We start from the raw sequence: 25,476 nt of genomic DNA on the forward strand, positions 1-25,476 counted from the left end.
TTAAAAATGCTAGATTCTTAGGTTAACATCTAAGGTTATACAAAATTTGATTTCAATGTTTTTTCTGCTAATGTTAATCATTTTTAAAATAAACTTTATAATATTTGCAATTTTGCATAAAAATTAAAAAGATACTACAGAAAGTTCCAAGTACCTCACACCTGGTTAGCCCTATTATTAACATCTTTACATTTTTGTGGTACATTCCTCACAATTAATGAGCCAGTACTGATACCCCATTATTAACTACAGTTCATACTTTATTCAGATTTCTATATTTATTAACATATTCTTTTTCTGTTTGAAGATCCCATCAGTGTCTTATTCCTCAATTTTTTCACTCCATATGAAAGGGATAAAATTTAATCCTACAATCCCAACATCTACAGATATATTTTCTGCCTGCTTGATTTTTATAGTCATGTATTATCATTGAAATTCATAGGATAAATCTAAGTATTTTTTTAGACATATGTTTATCACTGGCAAAACATCAAACTAGATATTGTTCCCAAAACTTGGAATAACACAAACATATTTTGGAGTGACATAAGCAGCAAAAAGTCAGGAATGAAGTTGATTTGGGGCACAATTTCATCTTTCAGTGCTTTACATTGTGCTTAGCAAAAATAACTATTAAACTAGTTAATGCAAGCTATATTTGAGAAGGCAGAAAAGAATGTGCACCACATTGAAGAATCAGCAATGCTTCATAAATAAGCATAATTATTGCTGGATAGATTTTTTACCTTGTCCGATATTTTAAATAGATAATGCATTAAGCACACAATAATTATAAGGGGATATTTACAGTACTAAGGAAACAAATTACTTCTAATCTCCCTTAAATAAATTAGAAAGAAATTTTAGATAACATATTAATTACTATCTATTAAATCTATTCATCTTTGCAGGTTGCAATAAGGATTTTTATGGTAACATACTATTGACTCAATTTGAATTTCAGCATGACGATGAATCAAAGCAAGTAAAAATCTGACTTCTTTTTAAAGTTATTCATGATGCAGCTAAATCCCCCCTAAGGTAGAATTAAAGACTATGTTGTATTATTAAAGTGAATTTTAGTAGTTTGACATTATCGAACTGACATCAGAGAAGAATTGGTTACATCTGAAGAAAATAATAACAATCCAGGGAACACTGATGACACTAGCAAATATATCAAATTTTTAAGTGAAATGATAATATGTAAGTAACAAACATACTCACATGAATGTACATATTTATATTTACAACTCCATAGTTCTAAAACTAATGAGGTGTAACACCCCACCTCTATTTTAAAAAGCATAATGCATACTCACAACATCAAGCAAATAATATGGCTTTTTAAAACTGTTTTATTTTCTTCACTCTTTTCAGCATTCAACATTTTAAAAATAGGGGTTAATAAAATATAGTCATGTGAACACAAAAATAAGCAAGTTAATAAAAAAATGGTTTTTGAATACACTCATGTTCATAAGTTTATGTGCAAATCCATTATTTCATATTGTTTATAAATTTTGTGATTTCAAGAATAAGTCTCTAGCAACACGGTATAATTTTCAGGGAGTAAATGTAAGCTAAGTGTAATTTGAAAGTTTTTTAAAAGCTTTGCCATTCAGATTTTAAAGATATGTGTGTATACAAAACATCATATTATATTATATGTGTGTGTATGTGAGTATAATGTAGAAAATATGATTTAGTAATCAAATATATAGAAAGCTAAAATTACATCTCATTAAAATAAATCTAAGAGGACACTTATTTCCTAATTGGGGGGAATTTATGTAACCAAGTTTACAGAAGTAAAATTTGTACAAAAGTATAGTGTTGGTGTCTTCTGCAAAATATAAGGAAGAAAAATGGAAAACCCTGGCCCCTGGAGAGTTTTTCCTTTACACTTTTATTTTAAATAGAAGTTCTCCAAGGGAACTCACAGTGTGTCCAGAAAGGTACACTTACCCTTCACTCTTCGGGAACATTTTTTTTTTTTTTAATGAGTATCTTTCTCTATTTCTTTCCTTAGTGATGTTTTATTATCCCTTTGACACATCTTTCATTTCTACCAGTTTTTTTTCACCACATCCCTATTGCTTTAGATGGACTTACATAAACTGGTGTTTTGTAAAATCAGTGTTCATGTGGTTACCTATAGCAGTGTAAGGATGGTCCACTTTATGCTTTGAATATAACCTTTGCAGCTCTTCCACTGGGACTTTTTTTTTTTTTTTTCAAAGCAGACCTTTCTTTCTCTTCCTTTCTCCCACTTCCTCCCTAATCTGTCCTTCTTTCTAATCTCAGGGAAGATTAACTTTCCTTGCATCCTACCTATGCAAAGCTCCTTGAGCACACACCCATCCTGGAACTAAATAATATTCAGATTTGGGGATGGCACCAGAAGATCTAAGAAATGATCATCTCCCAAATTAACAAGTGAATTAAAACACCAGGCAGAGACCCCTAGGAATGTAGCCTTTGATTCACCTTTGTAAAAAACGCTCTGTTCTCAGAGAATCACAGCCCAAGACAGGAGTACCCTGTGTTTCTCCTTTGCTAGAAAAGCAATAAAACTTCTATTTCCTTTTTCTCAAACCATGTGCTTGTTATTGGATTGGGATCTGGGACAAGGACCCAGCTTCCTGAAACATCAGTATTTCACAAATAAATGAACACTACTATCTGGCTATTCAAATTTAATTATTTCATTGCAAATATGTCTTCTGGGACCAGTAATAGGAAGTGCCACTTCTGAGTCCTGTGGTATCTTTACCAGCTTCACCTCAGGGTCTTCACTGCATTTACTCACAGGATAAGTTTTTATTTTGCTTATTTGTCTCCCGTGTTTCATCATATTGTCAACTTGATTCACTATTTTCCTGAATGTGTCAGTTTACTACTTGAGTTTTTTGTGTACATGCTTTATAATCCAATATTAGTTATAGACACTCAAAATGTAACTCAACTTTATTCATCTCTCCCTTGGTATAACACTATATTCTGAGGATCTACAGTCTCACATTTCAAATGGAACAGCCACATGTTTCAAAATGGATTATACACACTTTTTACATTATCTCATTTCTCTTTTCACCTATTCCTGTGCAACCATTTGCTTTCTCTGCATGCTATTTTTGCCTGCCAACACTATTCAATAGCCCAGCAGTGTTGTTAAAAATTTCTTGGAAATTCTGAATACAGAAAAACTATGACAACCCTTTCATACTGTCTGTTATGAAGGTAAGGCCTTTCTTCTCCAAATGTGATCAATCCCATGGCTCTCTTGTATCTATCACTTAGAATGGTTAAAACTTCGTTTTTCTTACATGGGCTATTGTCATTGTGAAATAATAAGACTTAGGAAAATAGAATTACATATCTTAAGCTTAAATTTTGACATAGCCACAGAATATATTGGTGGCCTTAACTAATTAGTTCCTCCATTCAAAATGGAAATGGTTAATACCTACCTTATTAAAATCACATATGTCAAGTGATAAAATTTAGGTAAATATGCATAATTCAGTTCCTTGAATAGTCATTGCATGTTGGATGTATAAGAACTGGCTTCCCTAAAGGGTAAAGGTTAATTCAATACCATGTCCTTTACCTGATCAAGATCCTTTATCATTTTCTCAATGACTTCAGATTCTCCAAAATCTTCTCCTCATTCCATGCTGATAATCTCTGATAAATTTTTCTCTCTTTTTCAAAAGGGACATTGGAAAAACACTGGAGAGTACAGCAAGTATCCCCTTCCCACCACATTTTGGGGGAGGCCAATTAGTGCAAAAAAGATCTCAGGACTGGAAGTCTCTAACTTTAAAAAAAAAAAGAAAGAAAGAAAAGGAAGAAGGAAAAATGAATAAAGAAAGGAAGGGAGGGGACAGAAAATGAAGATAAAATGACATAAAAGGAAGGGAGGAAGGAGGGAGGAAAAAAGCCTCCACTACTGTAGTGTACTGAGCAAGCAGGAGGCAGTAGTGACTCAGAAGACCAAGGCTGAAAGTTCAGATTAGTCTTTTAAATGTCTGAGGAAGGCACTTTAGGATTTAATTAAAGGAGAACAATGATTTAATTTACATTTGTATGAGATGACTCTCTTTCTAATGGTTAGTGATTTAGACAATAGTAAAACAAGGAAGTTGTGGCCAGAAAGAGGCCCAGCCTGGGTGGAGGAGGTTGGCTGAGGGAAGGGAAGACTTTTCAAGTGGAATTGGGAAGAAGCAACCACTGGAGTTAAGAATAGATTTTGGAATTAAGAAAAAAAAAAAAAAGAAGAATTCTTTTGTTTCTGACTGGAGACTAGGTGGATTGTAGTATTATCTGAAGGAAGCTGGCAGGGGAGACTTTGGGAAACAAATGGAGATGAAGTGCTGGCAAGTTTGGATGGAGAAAAAAAATGAACTGAATGGAATTTAATCAAGTGTCTTTTTAATCCATTTTAATTGTGTAAAAACTTAGATCAAGTACCTAAGGGTGAACCACAGTCTTTTGTATATTATGGATAGTCAATGTAGTAGAATAAACTTTTTCTGTATTTATACAACAGATATTTCCGAATAGTCTAAAATAATTCTAATCATACCACTAGGGCTAGGACTTAGATCCAGTGCTTAAAAAACAAAAGAGATCGTATGTATTGTTCCAAATTAGCAGAAGTACCACTTTGACAAATTTAAGAGACACTGAATGAAAAGACAGATCATAAATTTAAAATTGTCTTGTTATATCGTAATTTTACCACTGATAACACATTAATAAGTTAGGCCTCTTTGATGAATGTGAGGCTTAAGAGTATATAGAGATGAAATTATTTTAATGTGTTAACACGGGAGTTATTTTGTGCATTCATTTTTTATAAGACTGTATAGAGTTAGCAGAAGAACAGTGGTCATTCTAAGTGAAGGCCAGTAGACCATATAAATACCAAACAAATAAAATCAACCAAACAAATAAAATCAACCAACCAACCAACCAACGAAAAGTTCAAGATATGAATCTCATTTTTAAATACTAGGCAAAGTAAGACAAAATAATAATAGATAATTATATGTGGTCCTGAGCACCCTTCATAAGTCTATATACTTAGGAATAAAGTATCAAATTTAATTCTTTCAAAAGTAACATACCTTATTTTCAACTTATAAATGCTAGTATAACTGCCCTGCAAACTCTCCTTTGTACATTATTATTGAAGACTGTAATTAAGCAAAAGGGACAAGAGTGGAAAGAGTAGACATGATATTAGACACATAACTAATGCAATGCTAAGGACATCAACATGACCAAGTTACTTCAGTACTTAAATACTGAAGTTTTTCACTTAACAAAAACAGTCATTACATGTTCATCTGAGAACAAGTTATGTTTAAAAATAATTGTGCAGTTCAGGAAACACGGTAGTTGTTCAATAAACATTTTCATTTTATTTCTACTGCTGGTGATTGGAACCAGGGACACTCTACCACCATGCAAATCCTAGCCCTGTTAGTTTTTTATTTTGACATGGGGACTTCCTAAATTTTGGAGGCTGGCCTCTAATTTGTGATCCTCCTGCCTTGTCCTCCTGGAGTTGCTGGGATCACAGGCTTACAACCTAATCCCCAGTTTGTTGTTTCTTCCTTTCAATTCTCTCTTAATACTGGCCAATCTTTTGTGAAAAGGTTCATGCCATTTTCCATGTATTTATAATCATTTAAGGGTTTCATCAATACTGTTTTTAATGTAAGAGGGCTATCTCTGTTGGAAATGAAAATTAAATGGGAAAAATTAAATTTAATCATTATCAACAAAAAGAAATAAATGGTGTTTGGTATTCTTCAATTTTTCTTTTGAGTTATGTTTATAGCTGAGAATAATTTCAATAAAAATTCATAGCAGAGCTATTATGATATAGAAAAATTAAAAAGCATTAAACATATCACTGCCCTTTTTAATCATTTGATGTGAATGATCATGTTGGACATTGTGATATTTTTATTTCCATGCTTCTGCTGGTTTAACATTAATTGATCAATATAAAACAAAAATCTGTCCAAATGACCCCACTCAAAATAGTTTTTACCTACCTATAGAATAAGATTTAAACTTTATTACTGCATGCCAGGATTTTTATAATCTGACCTTACCCATTGCTTCATTCCAATGTATTTGCATTATATCTCTACACCCCAGATTCCAATAAAAATAACTCTACTTGTTTGCCATTCCTGAGTTATGCTATGACTTTCCACATCCCTAATTCTCTGATGATGTGATTATCCCACCTTTTAATATTCAATTCACCTTCATCTAGAAATTCTACTTTATACTTTCAAGACCCTTTTAAAAATCTCATCTAATTTGTGAAGTTATTTTCTATTGATTTCTTTCATAGAATTTATTTTATTTATACACGTAAGATAGTAATTATACCTAAACAGAAGGTTGACATCTCAGATGAAATATCTTGCACGTAAAGAGTGTCATTTACGTGAATGCTAAAGTAATATGCATTTTATTTTATTTATGATTTTATTCATATATTAATTAATGGTAATAAAATCTGTCCATGAGCAATAGTCACAATATTTTCTCATGAATAAACAAAAATTCTAGATTCATATTTACTTAAGATTCAATCTATAGCCTACTGTTTTCCAACAGTGCAGAGTAATGTTTGCAGAAATCATTGAGGGAATTTTGTATACATTAAAATTTTTAGGGACTTCTGGCTATCTCATAGAGCTTTTAGGATTTTAATTGAAGGAAAAAAATGATTTATTTACATCTATATGAGACGACTCTCTTAAATTTTAAAATACTGTTAGCTTGTAGGGGTAAAAGGTCAGATGTCTATATAAAGGTAATTAAATAATAGATGAGGTAATTAGAATTAAGAAGAAAATGACTGAGGACAAAGAAAATAAAAAACAAGTTCATCCTCTAATATGAATTTCAAAACCTCAAGGAAAATAAAACCCAGAAGACACAAATCAATTTCCATAAAATATATATTTTGTTTCAAAAATAAACTCAATCTCAGGATGGGGGTGTATTTCTTATTGGTCTACAAATCCTAAAACTGCTACTCAAAATGATCATATGCTGTGAATAACATTAAACATGTCAAAAAATGTTTTAGCTTCCCAAAGTAAATATTTATTATATTAAAACTACTACAAGGTTATAGATTACTTTTTCTATATTCAGTCTGATGCAAAATTTTATAAGCTACTATATTAAATAATTTCACTTGGTGGTAGACAGTATTTTCATTCTACTGTCACTTAACTCATCAATTTAACTTATTGTCAGGAATTTAAGAAACCAAATGGCATAATGTACAAATTAAGAACAAGTCAACATATTCCTTGTCCATAAATTCAAAATTAAAAACAAAACAAAAAACAAACAAAAAAAAAACAAGCAGTTGCATAGTGGTCAAAGTGACTCAAACTGACATAGACGATTTATTAATTTGAAGCATTTCATGTGAATAGTCAGACTTTTCACTGTATAACTGTCGATGTGTTTGAATTGGGGTACTGCCACTGATTCCAGAATGGATATTACGTAATACATGTAGATGCACCACATAAACTAAGACAGGAAAAAAAATTTTTAATTCTGGATGATATTCTATTCTAAGAATTATAGGCTTATATATCATAACATCAGCTTTCAAAAATTCATGAGGCCTATGAGATTGAAAAGGAAGAACTGATTTTAATATGTTAATATATTTGATTTGATATATTACAGTTTCCAATTTCTTTTTTTTTTCCAGCTATAAATATGAGATAATGGCTACATCTGTTTTTGACAGATGTATTTGCCTTATGGTAAACTATCTTGGTAATTTCCTGAGTTTCTCCGGTATTCACATATCTGCCTGTCATCTGTATAAAAAGTGTTCATATGAAATAAAAGAATGATGAACTTTGCCTCGCACTTTATAAAGAAGAGTTGGAGACACCTTTTAGGAGCTCCTAATAATTATTTTCCCCTAATACCCACATTACTATTTATCTTTTCAAATTAATTTCTCCTATCTCTCCCTTATAGAGAAAGTTTACTTTAAAACTATCATCCTCATAATGCTCAAGTAAGTATCCTTTGTCTAGTTAAGTCCTTCAATATTTCCTTCCAATTGGATCATTTGCCTTAGTGTATTCAGGTGCTTAAAAAGCATTTTCAATCCATAACAACATTTTCTTAGGTGTTTTCCCCAAACCCCTTTCTATTTTCCATTATTTGACAGTCTTCTTGAAAGGGCAGGGAATCTGTCGAATTTCTAAACAAAATTCCAGTATATATCCTTTGTATAATTATTTTCTTTTTAAATTTTTTTTATTCCTCCCTCTTAAATCTTCTCACTGAAATCAAGTGATGTGTCAGTCATCTGCATAACATCCCTTGAGTCTCTTTTCCCTGGTGTTCTCTAAAGAGGCAACCTTGCTTCCTTTGGGCTGACATTGGCACTGTGACAACACAGCTTTTTGAGCACTCTCCCCCTTCCTTATGGACCATTCCTTTCCTGTTTTTGATAATTCTTCTTCCTTCTTCCTTCTTCTTCTAGGCCATTCTCTTCTGGATATCTCAAAGTGTTCATTATCCCTCAACTTCATGTGTACTTTCTGTATCTATGATTGTATTTAGGTAGTGTTTTTACTTTGATAAAAGTAAAAATCCTGTTCATCTATAATGTCATACCTAAATTTCATCTCTTAAGAAATCTTCATTGAATAGCTATCAGTATTCTATTCCTCCTTTGAAAGCCTCATATTTCTTTACCTACACTTAAATAATAACATACCATTTCCCCTTTTTATAATATACTTAATGCTTTATTTGCCTTACTATACTATAAATTCCTTGAAAATAGCTTTCATGATTCCAAGGAGGGTTTTCCATGCATTGAATCCTCACTGGAATGTAGGCTCCTTGGGAGCAGGAATATTTATTTCACTAAATATTTCACCCTTAACACTTGGGATAGTGCCTGGTAAATACCAAAAACCCAGTAAATTTTGGATGAGCAAACATTCATTGTATCCACTAAGATGGTCCTATGTTTGTAATAAATATTGAACAAGGAACTAGTTAAAAATTCAAAACATATTGTTCCAAGTGAATGCTTCTTTACTTAAAAATAAAAATAGTGAGTCACACACCTATGACACTGATGCCTGACTGCACATTTGGAAGTGTCCTCAGAAATTGTCAGCCATTTAATAGAACCAGTTCAGTATCATTTTGTTTTAGACAAAATTATCCAGCTAATACATTGATTAAATTTGACTATCAATTGCATTTGGCTGACAATGAAAAAGGAAAAGAAAGGTCCATGTTAGTCAGATAACTCATTTAGAAGTTTTCATATTTTTGGATTCATATAGAACATACTGAGAATTCTTTTTTGGCAAGTTGAAATATTTAACTTTTCTTCCCAATTTCTAAATGTTGTATGCTCTAGGACTTCATCCTGGCTCCTACTTATTTTTTCTTTGTATTCTTTCTCATCAATTTACTTGAATTAAAGTGAAATTTTATGTCAATGATTTCTAAATGTAGACAGCCCAACCTTTCTGGTAGCCAAAGTGTAAATGACAGGTGCCTCTTCTGATACTTCCACATGGGTGCCTCAGACAGGTCTAATTAACAAGTTCAATTTTAAATTCTTCTTTTTAATGACCCAAGTATTTTCTAATTGTGTTTTCTCTGGAGTGACCTCACCATGTCTTCTTCATCATATTAATAAACTGAATCACTGTCTACTGTTACAGAATTCACACTCCAAAGATTTAAAAATACACGATTTTATACTGTTTCCAAATGTTCTCTCAAAGATCTGAAATTGTTTTCTATTTGCTGTTGTTTTCCTAGTATTTCTGAATGGCAAAGGTTCAAGTGATCCATATTATTGAGTCATTTCCAGTATAAAATATGGTATTGATCATTTAAGTTAAATTAACACATAAATGAAAGTTTTAGCTTTCATCTTACATACAGCATCTAAAACTTAAAACATTAAATAATTCAAGTGTTATTTCATTTATTTGAAAATCAAATCATTTTTTTCCTTTTAGAATTCCTTCATCCCTAAATCAGTTTCAAGTAAAATAGTAACCAATCCATTATAACTACTACAACATTTTGGCATATATACCAAAATGCATTTCAAATTTTTTACTTAGTTCATTCCTGCTACTTTATCATGACTCTGTGTCTCATTTTTCCCTGCCTGGGACTACTTTCCCCTGCTTTCTAAAGGTATTACTGTCTGCCTAGGTATTGTCAGAAAAATCATTGCTTTAAGATCAGAGCTTGAACTGTTACCTCCCAAACGCCTGCAGTAATTCCCTAACACACTTCACATCACCGGGCTTCCAGCCACATCCCTAGTCCCACATCTGCCATTCCTAGTCTCACGTAGTGGTACTCATCTGCTCCCAACAGCAACTTGCCACACATTGCTACATTTCATCTACGTTTCTGAGAGCGTCCTGTCATCCTCCTTTTTCCAACTTCATTCTGCCAAGGAAGCAGAAGGATCTGCTCAGATGTCTCCTATGCCAAAAATATTCTTCAACACCCTAACTCTGGGCTGGATTTTCTTTTTTTATGACTATTATTTGTGTGGACTTGTTCTACTACACTGATCCCATAGTTTATATGTCAAATTCTCTTACAACACTGTGAGTTCCCTCAGTGCCTTAGTTCATGTCTGTATTCATAAACACAGTCATTTGTTAAAGAATATTTGAATAAACAAATACATAAATAAAGATTGAAAATCTCTTCTGCATCCCCCATTTCTCAATGCAGTAAAATATCAAAGGACAACAAGTAGAAGTGTAGATAATGGGCTCAGACTGAAAAAATAATACTATCCTAGTGTTTGGTGATAAATATTTCACAGTAGCATCAATGACTAAATCTGGATTATATATTTTATTGTCCTCTTAGAGGTTTTATTCAATATTTGTTAGAGAATCAAGAATTAAGCTCTCCAACATTACTGCTTACATAGTCAGATTCATAAAGAGATGAAAGGTACTGTACAGATCCAATGTGCCTGTTTAGAGACCTACAGGTCTAATTATGCTCTATAGGAATGGCATGGTAGGATAGAAAAAGCTTTAGACTAGACATTTATAAACACTGAATCAGCCTTACCACTAACTTAAGGCTTTGGAATCTGTTTTCTTACTTGTAAAATTAAAGAGTTCAAAGTTTCTTCTTAACTAAATATTTTGTAATTTGGCTTTCAAAAGAACAGAGAACCATTACTATTGAAGCATGCTACCAAAGTAAAATAACACACAATTTCTGGGGGAAGTTTTAGACTTGTTAAATTAACAAAATTATTTTCTTACAGTTCTTAATACATGGTTGAGTATTATACCAAATATTTGTAATTTATAAACACACTTAAAATTATCTGGGTTTTGTTGAGATATTTGAGAGGTACAATAATTTTAAGGAAGGAGAGGATGTTCTTTGGGACTCTGAGAAATAATGTCCCAACATTCCTAATTAGAATATTTAGCAAAATTTACTGATATGCATATTAAAGAAAGAAATTTCCCACATTACATCTACTCTGTAGTAAATCATTCAACACTTATTCAGTGGCTTTACAATAAGCATAAAGTTTGATGATGATAATATCTCTATTTTTAATGATACCAGCAGCTGGAATCTAGAAGCAGATTTTTACCCATGAGAAAAAGAGATGTCACTGAAACTCTTAAAGTCAAGTGAACTGGAGGATAGCTGTGAAGTTTAATAAGAAAATAAACTGATCCTGCTTTCAGTTTGGGGAAAACATTTTTCCAGTAAATTGTATGGCCAAGTGAATTCTGAAAGTCCTGAAAGACAGCACAGGAATGTGAAAATATTGATAGTGAAGTATTGTTAGGTAAATCATTTTCTAATAAAAATGTACTGGGTTTGAAATAATAGGAATTCATGGCAAATTATACAATTTCTCAAACGTCACTTACATGAATTATAAAATATCAATGTCTTCAAACATTTGTAACTTATTTTTCTTACAATAAATATTTAATAATTTACTCTAATTCTCTATATATGACAATAATTTTTCATTTCTTTAATAAGACCAATTTGTTATTCATAAATTTATGGGAGCATTTCTTTAAAATTTTTTTTTCTGAGATTGGCCAATGATTGCTAAGAGGATGGATGTAGTCATCACTTCATTTTTCTTGCTCATAGGGAGTTGCTTTTGCAGCTGCCTATTTTGGGGAGGTCTGGGAAAAAGGAAGGCTTGATAGGAAGGGTCCAAACTGCATGAATCATAATGAGGAAATGCAATACAGAGCAGAAAACTTGAGAACATAGAAGTATTATCCCGACTATAATTCTAGGTTAGTTCTAGAGAAAATTGCAAAGAATGTCAAGTGTGTGCTCAGCCCCTGAGTCTGGCTTAGTTTCTCCTCCCCTAATCTGCATGTGTGATTCTGGACTCACTCACCCAGGGCACAAGAGCCTAACTCCTATTCTCTAACTTCCCTACTGCAGTTTTCTTCAGCAGCTCTTTTAGGTGAAGTTCAGGCCATGGAAATCTTCTCAATCTGTTTTCTTTCCATATACAAGTAGAAATACATTGAAATCATAGTCATTACACACTGAATTATGGAGAGAGATTTTAAGAAATGAAGCTTAGAACCTCTAAACAACTCTAGAATCACATTAACAAATATTTTTTGTCACTTATGGAGAACACAAGCAAAATTTAAATACTGACTTAGAGGAAAAACAAACATACTACCACAAAAAGATCAACTGGCTTTAATTCTGTAGCTTTCTGTAAGGCACTATAAGAAAACAGGAAATTAAGAACACAATTTAGCTTTAAAATTGGAATTAATTATAGCAAACAAGGGTTATTTGGTATTTTGTCCACAACTTTTCATGCAATTTTCAAAAGTTGGGTTTTAATCAAGGATTGTACTGTGAAATATTTTTGACCCAAAGTGCAATTTAAGCAGTTAGAAGTTCTAACAGTGGAAAAAAAATATGGAAGCCACAGAATGGAATATAAAAAAAAATGAAAATTGTAAGGCATTTAAATAAATGGAAAATGATAAATAATTTGAATGGAATAATACCTAAGAAGCACAAAATATTTTGGAATTCAATCACAGGGGAAGGAACTGACAGTAAACTACTAGAGGCCTTAAACTTGGTAATGTTCCCTTGGCAAACTCTCACACAGTTTGTCAATAAAATTACAATTCTATTTCACTAGCTTCTGTCATTAATGACTTGGTTTTTGGTCATTTATAAAGATATCAGAAGGACTGATTGTCCCTGGAAACTTGAGAACTTTCACTTGGTCACCAATAAGATCAGAAAATTACTGGTAAGCAATTACTAAGATGCACATTTATTATTTAGGAATCAATGGAGATTACTGGATTTTAGGTAATGCTTATTAAATCTTTTGGAATGAAAAAGTTACTGCTAACATTTAAATCATTCATCAGGCATCTAGTGGTAGAATTCAAAGGTACAGTACTGAGTGTAGAAGTCAAAGTGTGAATAATATTCTGAGACATAAAAGGTAAGTTAAGTTCTACTCTTTATAAATAAATATAATATATAATACATTACAATATATATAATACAATATAATGTTATATTATATAAATGAATATAAATAATAAAACTCTTGAGTTCTACTCTTTATAAATCTGTATGTGGCTCTTCTTTACAAAAATAGCATTAAGTGTATTTTTATGAGTTCTTGATGTCAGATTTTCTTATTCTAAAATAAAAAATCAGTGAAATAACAGCAAGTAGCCTTGTGCTGTGGTGCATGCCTGTAATCCCAGCAGCTTGGGAGGCTGAGGCAGGAGGATCTTGAGTTCAAAGCCAGCCTCAACAAAAGTGAGGTGCTAAGCAACTCAATGAGACTCTGTTTCTAAATAAAATACAAAATAGGGCTGGGGATGTAACCCAGTGGCAGACTATCCCTGACTTCAATCCCTGCCTGGTACTCCTCCCCACAAAAAGAGCAAGTGCTGCTTTGATCAATTTTATATGACATTCTTGATAGAACAATGGCATATTAGGCATAAATATATATTTGCCTTTCTTTTCAAATAATGTGATATTCAAGTTTCAAAATCTTTGAATTGTTTATCTATCTTCTATCATCTGTCTATCCACCTACGTACCCCCCATTCACCTACCTACCTATAATATTTGATAAAGAATGAACAGAATGTGGAAAAAACAGGACACCTGAATGCAAATAGAAAAAAAAAACTAAGTACATCACTTTTTTTTTTAAAATTCTACTTAAAAAACCCTAAATAACCTTTTCCTATTAGAGGGTTTATTAACATAAAATCCTTAAAGCTACCTTCTGCTATAGCACAGAATATAACACCTTCAGTGAGCTGCTGAATCCTTTCCAATATTTTTGCTAAAATAATAGGTAATACATACCAGTGCTGTGTATCTGGAATTATTAAGCTGATGATAGCAAAAATACACAATTATGAGAAACAGAATACAAAAAAATAACTCAAAGAGAAGAAAAAATAACATTTGAGCTAATAAAACAAAAATCTCAAGAGATCTAAGTCATTTCCAGAGGAAAACTATAATTAGCAAAAATAGTACCATTGATAATATGAAAATTATTTTTGAAACTTATTTGAATTGTGACAGAGTGATAAATAGGTTTCTTTTTAATTAACTCTTTGTTTCTATTTTATAGGAGACAATTTCCTTTTGTTTTCTAGGACATTTTTTAAAAGTAGTAAAAATTAAGGTCTAACATTTGAAATGTACATGAAGTAATTATTTGGATATGGCTGTCATGGTCTCTCATCTGTAAAGGAAGCTGTTCTTTTTATGTGTGCACTGAATTCAATGTGGCATTGCCTGTCATGATGTTTTTCAAATAAACTAACAGAATGTATTGACCAAGAAAATAGCTGCATGATTCTTCAACATTTTACATTTATTTCTGAGTAAACAGCTTCTTATGCAAATAGCATAAATCACTGGCTAAAAGAGTAGGTTCAAAAGGCATGTGTTTTATTGCTGCTTTTCTTCTTTTTTTTTTCTAAATTTCTTTACTACTTATAACTGCAGAACATTTTTAAAAGTGCTTAAATCTATTAAGTGTGAGAGTAATAATACTTACCTACCCATAAATGCTATGAATGTTAAATGGATCAGGTTTAAATACTGAGCAAAATACAGTAAGTAGCCAGTTTTTCAGTCAATGTGTATGAGCTATTTTGATTTTGTCCCCCTTGGTTAACATATATGAATTCAGCTTTTAACTTAACTCTTTCATGTTTTCTTGATATATTGTCACAGCAATGAATTAAAATTGCATTAGAGAAAATTCTCCCATTTGGAGACAAAGTTATAGAAAAAGACATAAGTTTTGTCTATATTTAAGCCTAGGATTAAATTCAACCTGCTATTCAAATTAGTAAATTTGAAACAAGCTTTACTTTCTTTAGGTAAGAAAAAAAGAAAACTTTTTCGATATTCCAGGTTAAATAAGCGAATGTTGCAATGAAATTTGCATGTTTATGGCAAGTACTAAGAACTCAGTAAATTCTAGTCTCCTCTGAATCTAATAGGTAGACAGAAAAACAGATACATATACAGATAAAACACAGATGAGAGAGATGATGGAATGAGATGAAATAATGGACAGATGAAAAGGAAATAGGGAGATGTATGACAGAGACAGATGAAAGATTAGAGACAAAAGCAGAGAGAGAGATCTCTCCTTTCTATCAGTTATATATGGTTACTTGAAAGCAAGATTTAAGTAAAATTTATTTTTGACATTCTTTAAAAGTTCCAATCCTTCCTGAAATGTTCAAGTACTTGATAAATATCTAGTAAATGATGAATAAATTAAATCTATGAATCAGTCAAGAAAATATTATTATAGGTAGCTTTAAAAGTAATATTTTGAAATGGAGGTCAGTTTTTCTTTCCTATGTAATTGATAGATCACCTAAACCCAATTTCTATGTGCATAATAATTTCCCTATATTTATTAATATTTATTTTAGTAATAAAATTAATAAATTATAAATATTTAATATTAATAAATTACTATTAATAAATACTTATATTTATTAATAGGGACATGTGGAAATTATTTGCTTTACAGAATTTCTATTGGCATTCTCATTCTTATACTGCCAATTATTTCAATGTGTAATATTAATTAAAATATATTTTGGCCTTTTACAAGAATTAATTTTTATATAAAAATTGAAAAAGTACATTTGTAGTATGACTTATATTTTCAGAAATAATTAGACTTTCTCTTTTTTTTATAGGGGAAAATATCTCAAATACACTCCCATTAAATATATTAGTTAGTGTGTAAAAGTAAATCAGAGTTTATATGAACAGCAAATTTTTTGTTCTGTTTCTTTTATTTATATAATTCCTTTTAAAGATATAACAGTACATGCAGACTCTTCATTTACTCTGTGCAGCTTTGTGACTAGTACCTATAAATCACTTTACGTATCATACACATAGTTGGGTCTATCTCATGCTGTGCATTCAGACATCAAGATCCAACAATCCAGCATTTAAAATGTATTTAAAAAATCTTTATATATTATAATATTACAGAGCTACAACCCATTATGACAATCTAAGTCACTTTAAATAAACATCCAAATTTATAGAAACTGTGAAAATCAGATATTTATCCATATTGCTTCTGTTAAACATAATTTTAAAAATAGTATTGCATTGTTATGTAGAAAGCTTTTGTAAAAAAAATCAGGAAAACATCATTAATCTAACACTTACTATTTAGCAAACAAGGCTTTTGTGAAGTAAACTTTCAAGTAAATACAGCAAATTTTTATTCAATGAAGATAGAAATACAAGCATTTATTTCTGTTTTGAATATATAAAAGTATTATATATAAACTTTTTAATATATTATATTATGTATGTTTGTATTGAAATTTATGCATAAAGTTAAAAATTAATAAGACTGTATCTACTCATGTTTTAATATAGAATACACTCTAGACAAAAAGTTTGCTTTTTATGAATCATCAAACAATAAATAATTTAGAAGCTATGCATGCATGGTTTAAATGTAGCTTCTTTCTCCAAAAAGCATCAAATAATAAATACTAAGTGTACTTAATAGTATACCTACTTATCTAACAAATGTATTTGAAATAATAAAATCTGATTGATATAGCTCTTTTCTTTCCTTCTTCTTTGTGTATGTGTGTGTGTATGTGTGTGTGTGTGTGTGTGTGCGTGTGTGTGTGTGTGTGTGTGTGTGTGTGTGTGTGTTGCTGCAGATTGAACTCAGGGCCTTGTGCATGCAAGGCAAGCACTCTATCACCTGAGTTTTATCCCCAGCCCCAGCTCTTTTCATTTTTCACTCTAGAACATAAAACAACCTATGTATAAGCTGTAAATCTCACACAGAAATGTCTTAATTCTCTTTGGGTGAATCATTGACAAGTATTTTATTGTGTTTGAAACAATAAAAATATAAACAATAAATAACACTAAGTGAACAAATTAAAGATGGACTTTTAGAAAAATATGTATTTAACAAGTCATGTTTCTTTATTATCTCAATGTAGGCCAGTTCATATTTATTTGACATCAGTGAAGACTTATAAATGTACAAAACAAAAGAATCCAAACTCTGGGTTAGCTACTATTTGACTCTTGAAACACTATAAGGAAGCTAAACTCTGAACTAAAAATAAATCAACAGTGGTAAGAGATTCAAAATTTTGATTTGAGTTTTCATTTCAACTAAAATTATCAAATTTACTGATTTTAATATTGTAAACGTGTTTACTAGAATGTACATATCTAATTAATATACCCCATATTTTCCTTGTTAACAAAACCCCACATAAGAAAGGTTAGGAAGTATTTATGAAATAAGAATGATATTACTTAACTTTGGTCAAGTTCTCATATTAAGAAGGTTATCCATGGCCCTCCTTTTTCAGCTGTGACTGTGATATTGAATATTTTCTTTTAATCTGGATTTTATTAAAAATCTTTTAATCATAAGATTTGCTGCTTTTTTGATCTATTATCAATGGTCTATTCCATTGTGATAAATTGAAACTCTAGGTCTACTAATAGGTTTATAATGATTGCTTAAGCTTTACACTTTGTAAGCATTGGAAGACTTCACTCACCTTGTTCAAGTGGTTGGCTTTTAGTTGAAGTAGTTTTCATCTTGAGTGCCTCCCTAACAGACATGTCACAGCAGGAGCCTTTGTTAGTGTCTTGGTCACTGTCAGCCTGATCACTGTCCCCGTGCCCACTGTCTCTCAGGCTGGCTCTTTCTGGGTCCTTAAACGTGGAGCTACTGAAATACATATAAAGAAAAAGAAGAGAAAGTGTTGTCTCTACTAGTTTAAATCTGAAGTGTAGTCTCTAGCAAAGCAATTTTGACACGAATGCAAATGGGGAAGCCGAGAAAGTTATTTAATAGGCCTTACCTTTGAACAAACTGCTGCCTGCTGCCCATGTAATTGGGCTCTGCGGGAAAATTGTCTGTCTGTGAAAAAGAAGGAAAAAAATACGTATAGTTGTACACTGGACAAATCTCCTGCAGAGCAACAAGATTTCCTAGTGGAAAAATGATTAATAATTTAAAAATTCCCTTAATCTTCAGATTTGTACATTTTAATTAAATTGGAAATTGCTGACATGTAATTATGTACTCAGAACAATTAAATGATTCCGGTCCACAAATTACCTGTTAAAGTAAACAAAGAGCCTGTCATAACTGGCATTCTCTGTTAGTACCAGGATGGATGACACTGTCTATGTTGGTTCTTTGCTTAGATATTAAGATTGAATATTTGTGGGAGGACTGGGAAAATGACCTAATTTCTCCATATTAAAACTGTGAATTATTTAATCAACTCAGTTTTAAACATAATTACATCATCTGCTGGGATTCTCTGACCTTCTTGATGTAATATCATTTAAAGTCATCCACTCCTCTATTAAAAAATACAGGACCTTTCCTTCAAATTTTGCCGGAAACAGACACAAGCACTTCACATATGGTTGATCTCATCTCTAATTCATTCTCGGCTACATCCCAACTATGGAAATTATATTAAGCAATCCAGTGAAAATGAGTGTCACTTTCTGGTTCTTAAAAACAAAGTAAAAAAAAAGAAAAAAAGAAAAAAAACCCCACGTTATTTAAAACATCGAGAGTGAAGACACTGAGAAACCAGGCTTGTTTTTGTGGTTGTTTCTACTGCTTCCAAACTGATGTGGAGGTCTGCCAAAAAGAACTGAATTCTCCTTGTATCATGGAACAGAGTCTTTTGGAAGAAAGAGACTGGATCTTTCATAGATCTCCCTATACTGTACATTCATACACGTTACTTCTTCTTGCAGCTGACACAGTGACAAAGCTTCTCCTGTTTTCTGCATCACTTCATATCACACACCATTATGCCCTGAAGCAGCTATGGTTCATACAAGACCATCTAGCATGCAAGGATCAATGACACGGACCATGCAATTCATGAAGCAGAGGGTCCAAGGTAAGGATTAATGCAATGCAACATGTGTTTTCCTTATAAATAAGTCTAACATAAAATATAACTTTTTTTTCTTTCAATATAAAATTTAACTCATTTGGCTCTGTGAACTATTACTGGGGAAAAGAAAATTAAGAAAAATTACTTGAACTATTATGTAAAATTCACTATGGTCTAGAAGTTTGGTGGTAGACTATGCCCACAATTTTTTTTTTATTTATACCTTTTTTTTTTCTTCTTCTTCTACTTTCTTTTAAGGCCAAATGACCTTTATCAAGCTACTTCAATGATGAAGGAAAAAGTTGGATTTATTTCTTATTCCTAAACATCTTTAATTAGTGTTTGTAGCAGACATTTTTCATTAACACATGAACTAGTTTCTGGATTCACTGAAGCATCTTAATTTTTGTTTCTATATTGACAAGTTCTTAACTTTTAATGATAACTTGGTTTTCTAGTAAAATTAATAGTGCTAATCTACGCAGGCGACAAAAATGTTTGCTAAAGAATTTTGCCAATTTTCTGAATTGTAATCATTTAGAAATTCTACATACTTAATACTAGTTTAGCTTTTTGTGTGTGGCAGGGGTCAGTTCCCAGGGTTGAACTCAGGGGCACTCATCCACTGAGCCACATTCCAACCCTTTTTTGTACTTTATTTATAGATAGGGTCTGAGTTGCTTAGCGCCTTGCTTTTGCTGGGACTGGCTTTAAACTAGTCACTGAGGCTGGTATGAATTTGAAGTCCTCCTGTTTCAGTCTTGTGAGCGGCTGGAATTTCAGGCACACACTACACACCCACCTAAAATTCTACTTTCTCCTTACTATCCAGGAATTTGTCTTCTTAACAGTAAGGTCAGCAATGGTGGATTGTATACATGTTTTTGACCAATTCAAAAGATAAACTAAGCCCAGTGCAATGGCTCATCCTAGCAGCTCAGGAGGGTGAGACAGGAAGATCTCGAGTTTAAAGCCAGTCCCAGCAAAAGCAAGGCGCTAAGCAACTCAGACCCTATCTATAAATAAAGTACAAAAAAGGGCTGAGGATGTGGCTCAGTAGTTAAGAACCCCTGGGTTCAACCCCTGCCGGTTCCCTGGACCCGCCATCCCCCTAAAAGCTAAATTAGCATTAAGTATGTAGAATTTCTAAAAAACTACAGTTCCCAAAATTGGCAAAATTCTTTAACAAACATTTTTGCTGCCTGTATACAAAAAAATAACAACAACAAAAAGCCAATGTGAATTGGAAACTCTAGTTAGGAAATAATATAAGCATTCTTACAGATAGTCTTGAGATTTTAATGGTGTCAATTAGATGAAGTCCAGTAGGATGAGAATCCATATTCAGTTAGACCCTGGGGAAACTTTTCCTCTCGTTCTAACAGGGATATTTTTTAAAATGTTGGCAAAAAGATATATGAAAGAGGAGGAAGCAATGTGGAGGGAGGAAAAAAGAAATCTAGAAAAAGCTAAGCTGGTCTATGATCATGGAAGTACAGTTTTAAAAATTTACAAACTGATCAGTACTAGAGTATCAGAAGTTTAATAATAATGGCTGCACTCATCCATTAAAGTACACAGGAATGTGAGAGAATGTGCAAGTGTGTGTATAATTAGCATAATGAAATAGCCATTTGGCCCTTAACAAACATACAACCAATTCACTACAAAAACCACACTGGTTTAATACAGAGAGTAACATTTTCATTACCTAGGCTCCAAGGGTGTCTGAAAACTCATTTAAAATAATCTGAATATAAAATAACAGCATTTGCATAGAAAAATGAAAGAGGGAAAAAGCCATATGTATCACAGCATCATTTAATTTAGAAATAGAAGCACTTTCAGATATTTTACAACACTGTACTCTAAAAATTCAGTGCTAACTTGTATATTTATAATTCTTAAATCTTAAATCTTAGAAGAAAATAAAATATAAAATGAGACACTTGTAACTCTTTAGGTCTCAACTGAGTATTTTAATATGCATATTTATAAATCTTAAAAACTTTATGCTAGTTTATAATGATTAATCACTACAATGTTTTCTCCTCAAACTCAGCTTGGACACAGAGATGTTTAAATCTTATTTCAAGAACATAATATTTCTCAAAAAAATGTGTACCTTGAACTGGTGGGTAGATACAAAAATGTTCTCAAGTATGAATTTTTTTAAAAATTAGATTTGATAACCTATTCAATCAATGAAACAAAAGTTATTATTATTTTTTTAAAATCATTGTTTGCTTGTAACTATGTTATAAAGTAACATAAAATTGAATGTGCCCTCTGGCTTTATTGTTGTTGTTTTGTTTCTTAAAGACAATAAAAATTTAGAGATTCTTTCCTTTGTGTACAAAACAAATGTAAGCAAGCAATCAAAAACTTAACTGAATAAGTTCTGCAGGAATTGATGTGATTATTTTCCTTTACACATTTCTCTACTAGTACTTGGCAAATTGTACATTTATAAGTGATATTTAAATTTTTATCAGCAGTAATCAATAATAAACTATTCCTAAAATATGACATTCTCTAAATTTGCTCATTCCAGTAACATTCTGAAACACAAATCATAATTTCAAAAACAAACTCTCTGAGAAAGGTTAAAAAAATGTATTGTAGCAAGGCCTTAAGAAACTTAGCAAGACCCTGTCTCAAAATAAAAAATAAAAAAGGGATGGGGATGAGGCTCAGTGGTCAAGTGACCAAGGGGTCAATCCTGGTACAAAAACAAAACAAAACAAAACAACTCAATGACAACAACAACAACAAAAAAGGTGTATTTTTAAAACTGTACCATGTTCACTGAAATTGCGAAAACTAATTAGGAAAGTATATTAATTTCATATGGACACTTTGATATGCCTTAAGAAGTTGATCTGAGAAAAGATGGTAGAAGGATTGAAAAGATTTTTACTATTAAATTATTAAACATAGTAATTTTAAAAAATATATCAAGCCTTTGACAAAATTCACCATCTATTAATAAGACAATTTTCAGCAAATAAGAAATACAAGAAAATTTTCCAATTATACAAAGGGCATCTACAAAAAATAAATGTACAGCTAGTATCATACTTAATGGCAAAAGACTGAACACTTTCACCCAGGCCAGGAGGTCCAGTCTCAACACTCCTATTTATCCTCTACCAAATAAAATAAGGCAAGAAAATAAATGAAGTTCTTACAAATTAGAAAGGAAGAACAAAATCTTCACAGGTAGTGTAGCTATTTACAAATAATATTATCATTTAGGTGAAAAGTAGTAGGAGTCAAAACAAAACTTGCTAGATCTAATAAATGAATTAAGCAAGAATGATAACATTTAAGACCATCACATAATGGAGAGGGGCTTAGGATGAGTGGAGGAACTTTGGATGAGGCAAAGGGGAGGGTAGAGGGGACATGGGGGTAGGAAAGATGGTGGAATGAGACAGACATCATTACCCTAGGAACATGTATGATTTCACAAATGTTGTGAACCTACTTTGGATACAACCAGAAAAGTCAAAATTATGCTCCATTTGTGTATAATGAATCAAAGAACATTCTCCTGTTATGTATAACTAATTTTAAAAATTAAATAAACTTTAAAAATGCAAAAGAAAATCAATTATATTTCTAAATTCTAGAATGGACTGTGGGAAACCAAAATTTCAAGCAATACATTTGTAATAGCTCTCCCAAATCAAATACTTAGTAAAGACACTTATATTAAAAAAAAAAACTTGAATGCAAATGAATTATAATAGCCCAAACAATATTAAGAAAGAAGTATCCAGATGAAGAAATCACATCACTCTATTTTGAGACTTACAATTGAAGCAAAACAATTAAGTCAGTCTGGTATTGCCTAAAGAATGGAAACACAGATCAATAGAACAGAGGAAACTATACAGAAGTCGACCCACACAAATGTGGCCAATTGATTTTTAACAAAGGTGCAAAAGCAATTCAATAGATAATCCAGTGAAAATGAATCATGACCTATGCTTTACACTTTACACACACACACACACACAAACATGAACAAGACATCTAAATATAAAGCATATAAAGAACTCTCAAAACTAAATGGTAAGAAACAAAAGTCTTGAACTGACACTTTACCACCTGGAATATATCCGTGGCCCATGAAAAAATGTTTATAGTAATTAGCTATTAGAGAAATGTAAATTATAATTTAAATGTACTATTACTAAATATCTATGAGATTTGATAAAAATTTTAAAATTAATAATATTGAGGACTGACAAGAATGTGGAACAATTGGAATTCTCAAGAAGTTAGGTGGGAATTCAAAATGATGCAGGTATTGTGGAAAAAATTGGGGGGCACTTTCTTATGAAACCAAAGATAAATATACCATATGACTCAGCAATTATACTTCTAGAAATTTATCTTATAAAATTAAAATTATTCCCCACCAAAAAAACTTGTACATAGATATTTACAGGAATTTTCTTTGCTAAAAACTGGAGTTATCCCAGATATGATTCAACAGGTGAATAAACAGACATAAATATGTAAAACAAGATACTATTTAGCAATGAAAAAATAAACTATTCATGCAACAACAGAATGAAACTCAAAAGTGTTATATTGTGTGAACAAATCCAGCCCTTCCCCCTCAAAAAATGCATACTATTGTTACATATATAAGAATTCACAAAAAACAAAAAAGGTGAGGAAAATTGTGAGAGCATAAGGAAACTTTTTAGAGTGATACAACTCTTTAGTATCCTGCTTGTTTCAAGGAATGACACACATAAAAATCCATAGAACTAGGGGCTGGGGTTGTAGCTCAGTGGTAGAGCACTTGCCTAGCATGTGTGAGGCACTGGGTTTGATTATCAGCACCACATATAAATAAATAAAAATAAAGGTCCATCAACAACTAAAAAAAAATCCATAAAACTATATATCCTCAAAAAGATTCATTCTACTGCATGCTAATTTAAAAATTAAATGATACCTAAAATACATGTAATATGATAATTTGCATCTTATATATACTGAGAATTTTCTACTTTATATAAAAAATAGATTTTCTTATTTTTATTTCTGTAATTTTCATTATTAATACTTGCTAAAACATTTTTAACATTTATTATGTGCCTAGAACCATGTTTAGCATTGTAGTATATTCTGAAAAATTCATTTCCAATCTGGTCTTATACAAAGGATAAATATGAGATATTATCACATGTTGACCAAATATAAGAAGAACTTCCCAATGTGCACCACATATTGTATGGAATACACATTATATATTTTATGAAATAGGGAGTGGTAAAAAATGTACTCTAAACATTATTAAGAATAATGCTAACTCTTGAGCTCAAATGTCAAGCTATATATGTATAATGCATTATTTAGGGTTTCTTTTAAGGGGGGATGTACCAGAGATGGAGTTCAGGGGCATTAGACTACTGAGCCACATCTTATCCTTATTTTGTATTTTATTTAGGAACAGAGTCTTACTGAATTGCTTAGTGCCTTACATTTCGAGATCTTCCTGTCTCAGCCTCCTGAGCCTCTGGGATTTAGGCATGCACCACTGTGTTCGGCTCATTTAGGTATTTGACAAGAAGGCTTATTGTAGAATCAATTCCAAAGTGAAATGAAGGGAAGGGAGAGGGAATGGGAATGGGAAAGATATTAGAATGAATCAGACATTACTTTCCTAAATGCATATATGAATACATGACCAGTGTAAGTCCACACCATGTACAACCAGAAGAATGGGAAGTTATACTCCATATATGAGTAATATATCAAAATACAATGCACTGTCATGTAAAGCTAATAAGAACAACAACAACAAAATCAATGGAAGGTGAGGGAGGTCAGGAGAGGAAAAAGGGAGGTAAAAGAAGAGCTCATG

At 31.7% G+C, this 25,476-nt stretch overlaps 1 protein-coding gene across 5 annotated transcripts in view; it reads right to left on the reverse strand.

Moving 5' to 3' along the window:
• The window catches only part of Pcdh17 (protocadherin 17), a 95,817-nt gene that overhangs the window by 42,835 nt on the left and 27,506 nt on the right, over nt 1-25,476 (reverse strand). For 3 of the 5 annotated variants that reach the window (XM_021720550.3, XM_005340811.5, XM_021720548.3), the window contains exons 2-3: nt 18,522-18,580; nt 18,216-18,388 (exon numbers count right to left, since the gene is read on the reverse strand). In XM_021720550.3, the coding sequence (XP_021576225.1) occupies nt 18,216-18,388; nt 18,522-18,580 (232 nt within the window). The remainder of the gene's footprint in view (nt 1-18,215; nt 18,389-18,521; nt 18,581-25,476) is intronic. The other 2 variants (XM_040281446.2, XM_021720549.3) reach the window with 1 other exon arrangement.

The sequence above is a fragment of the Ictidomys tridecemlineatus genome, chromosome 6, assembly GCF_052094955.1.
Source record: "Ictidomys tridecemlineatus isolate mIctTri1 chromosome 6, mIctTri1.hap1, whole genome shotgun sequence".
Classification (NCBI taxonomy): Eukaryota; Metazoa; Chordata; class Mammalia; order Rodentia; family Sciuridae; genus Ictidomys; species Ictidomys tridecemlineatus.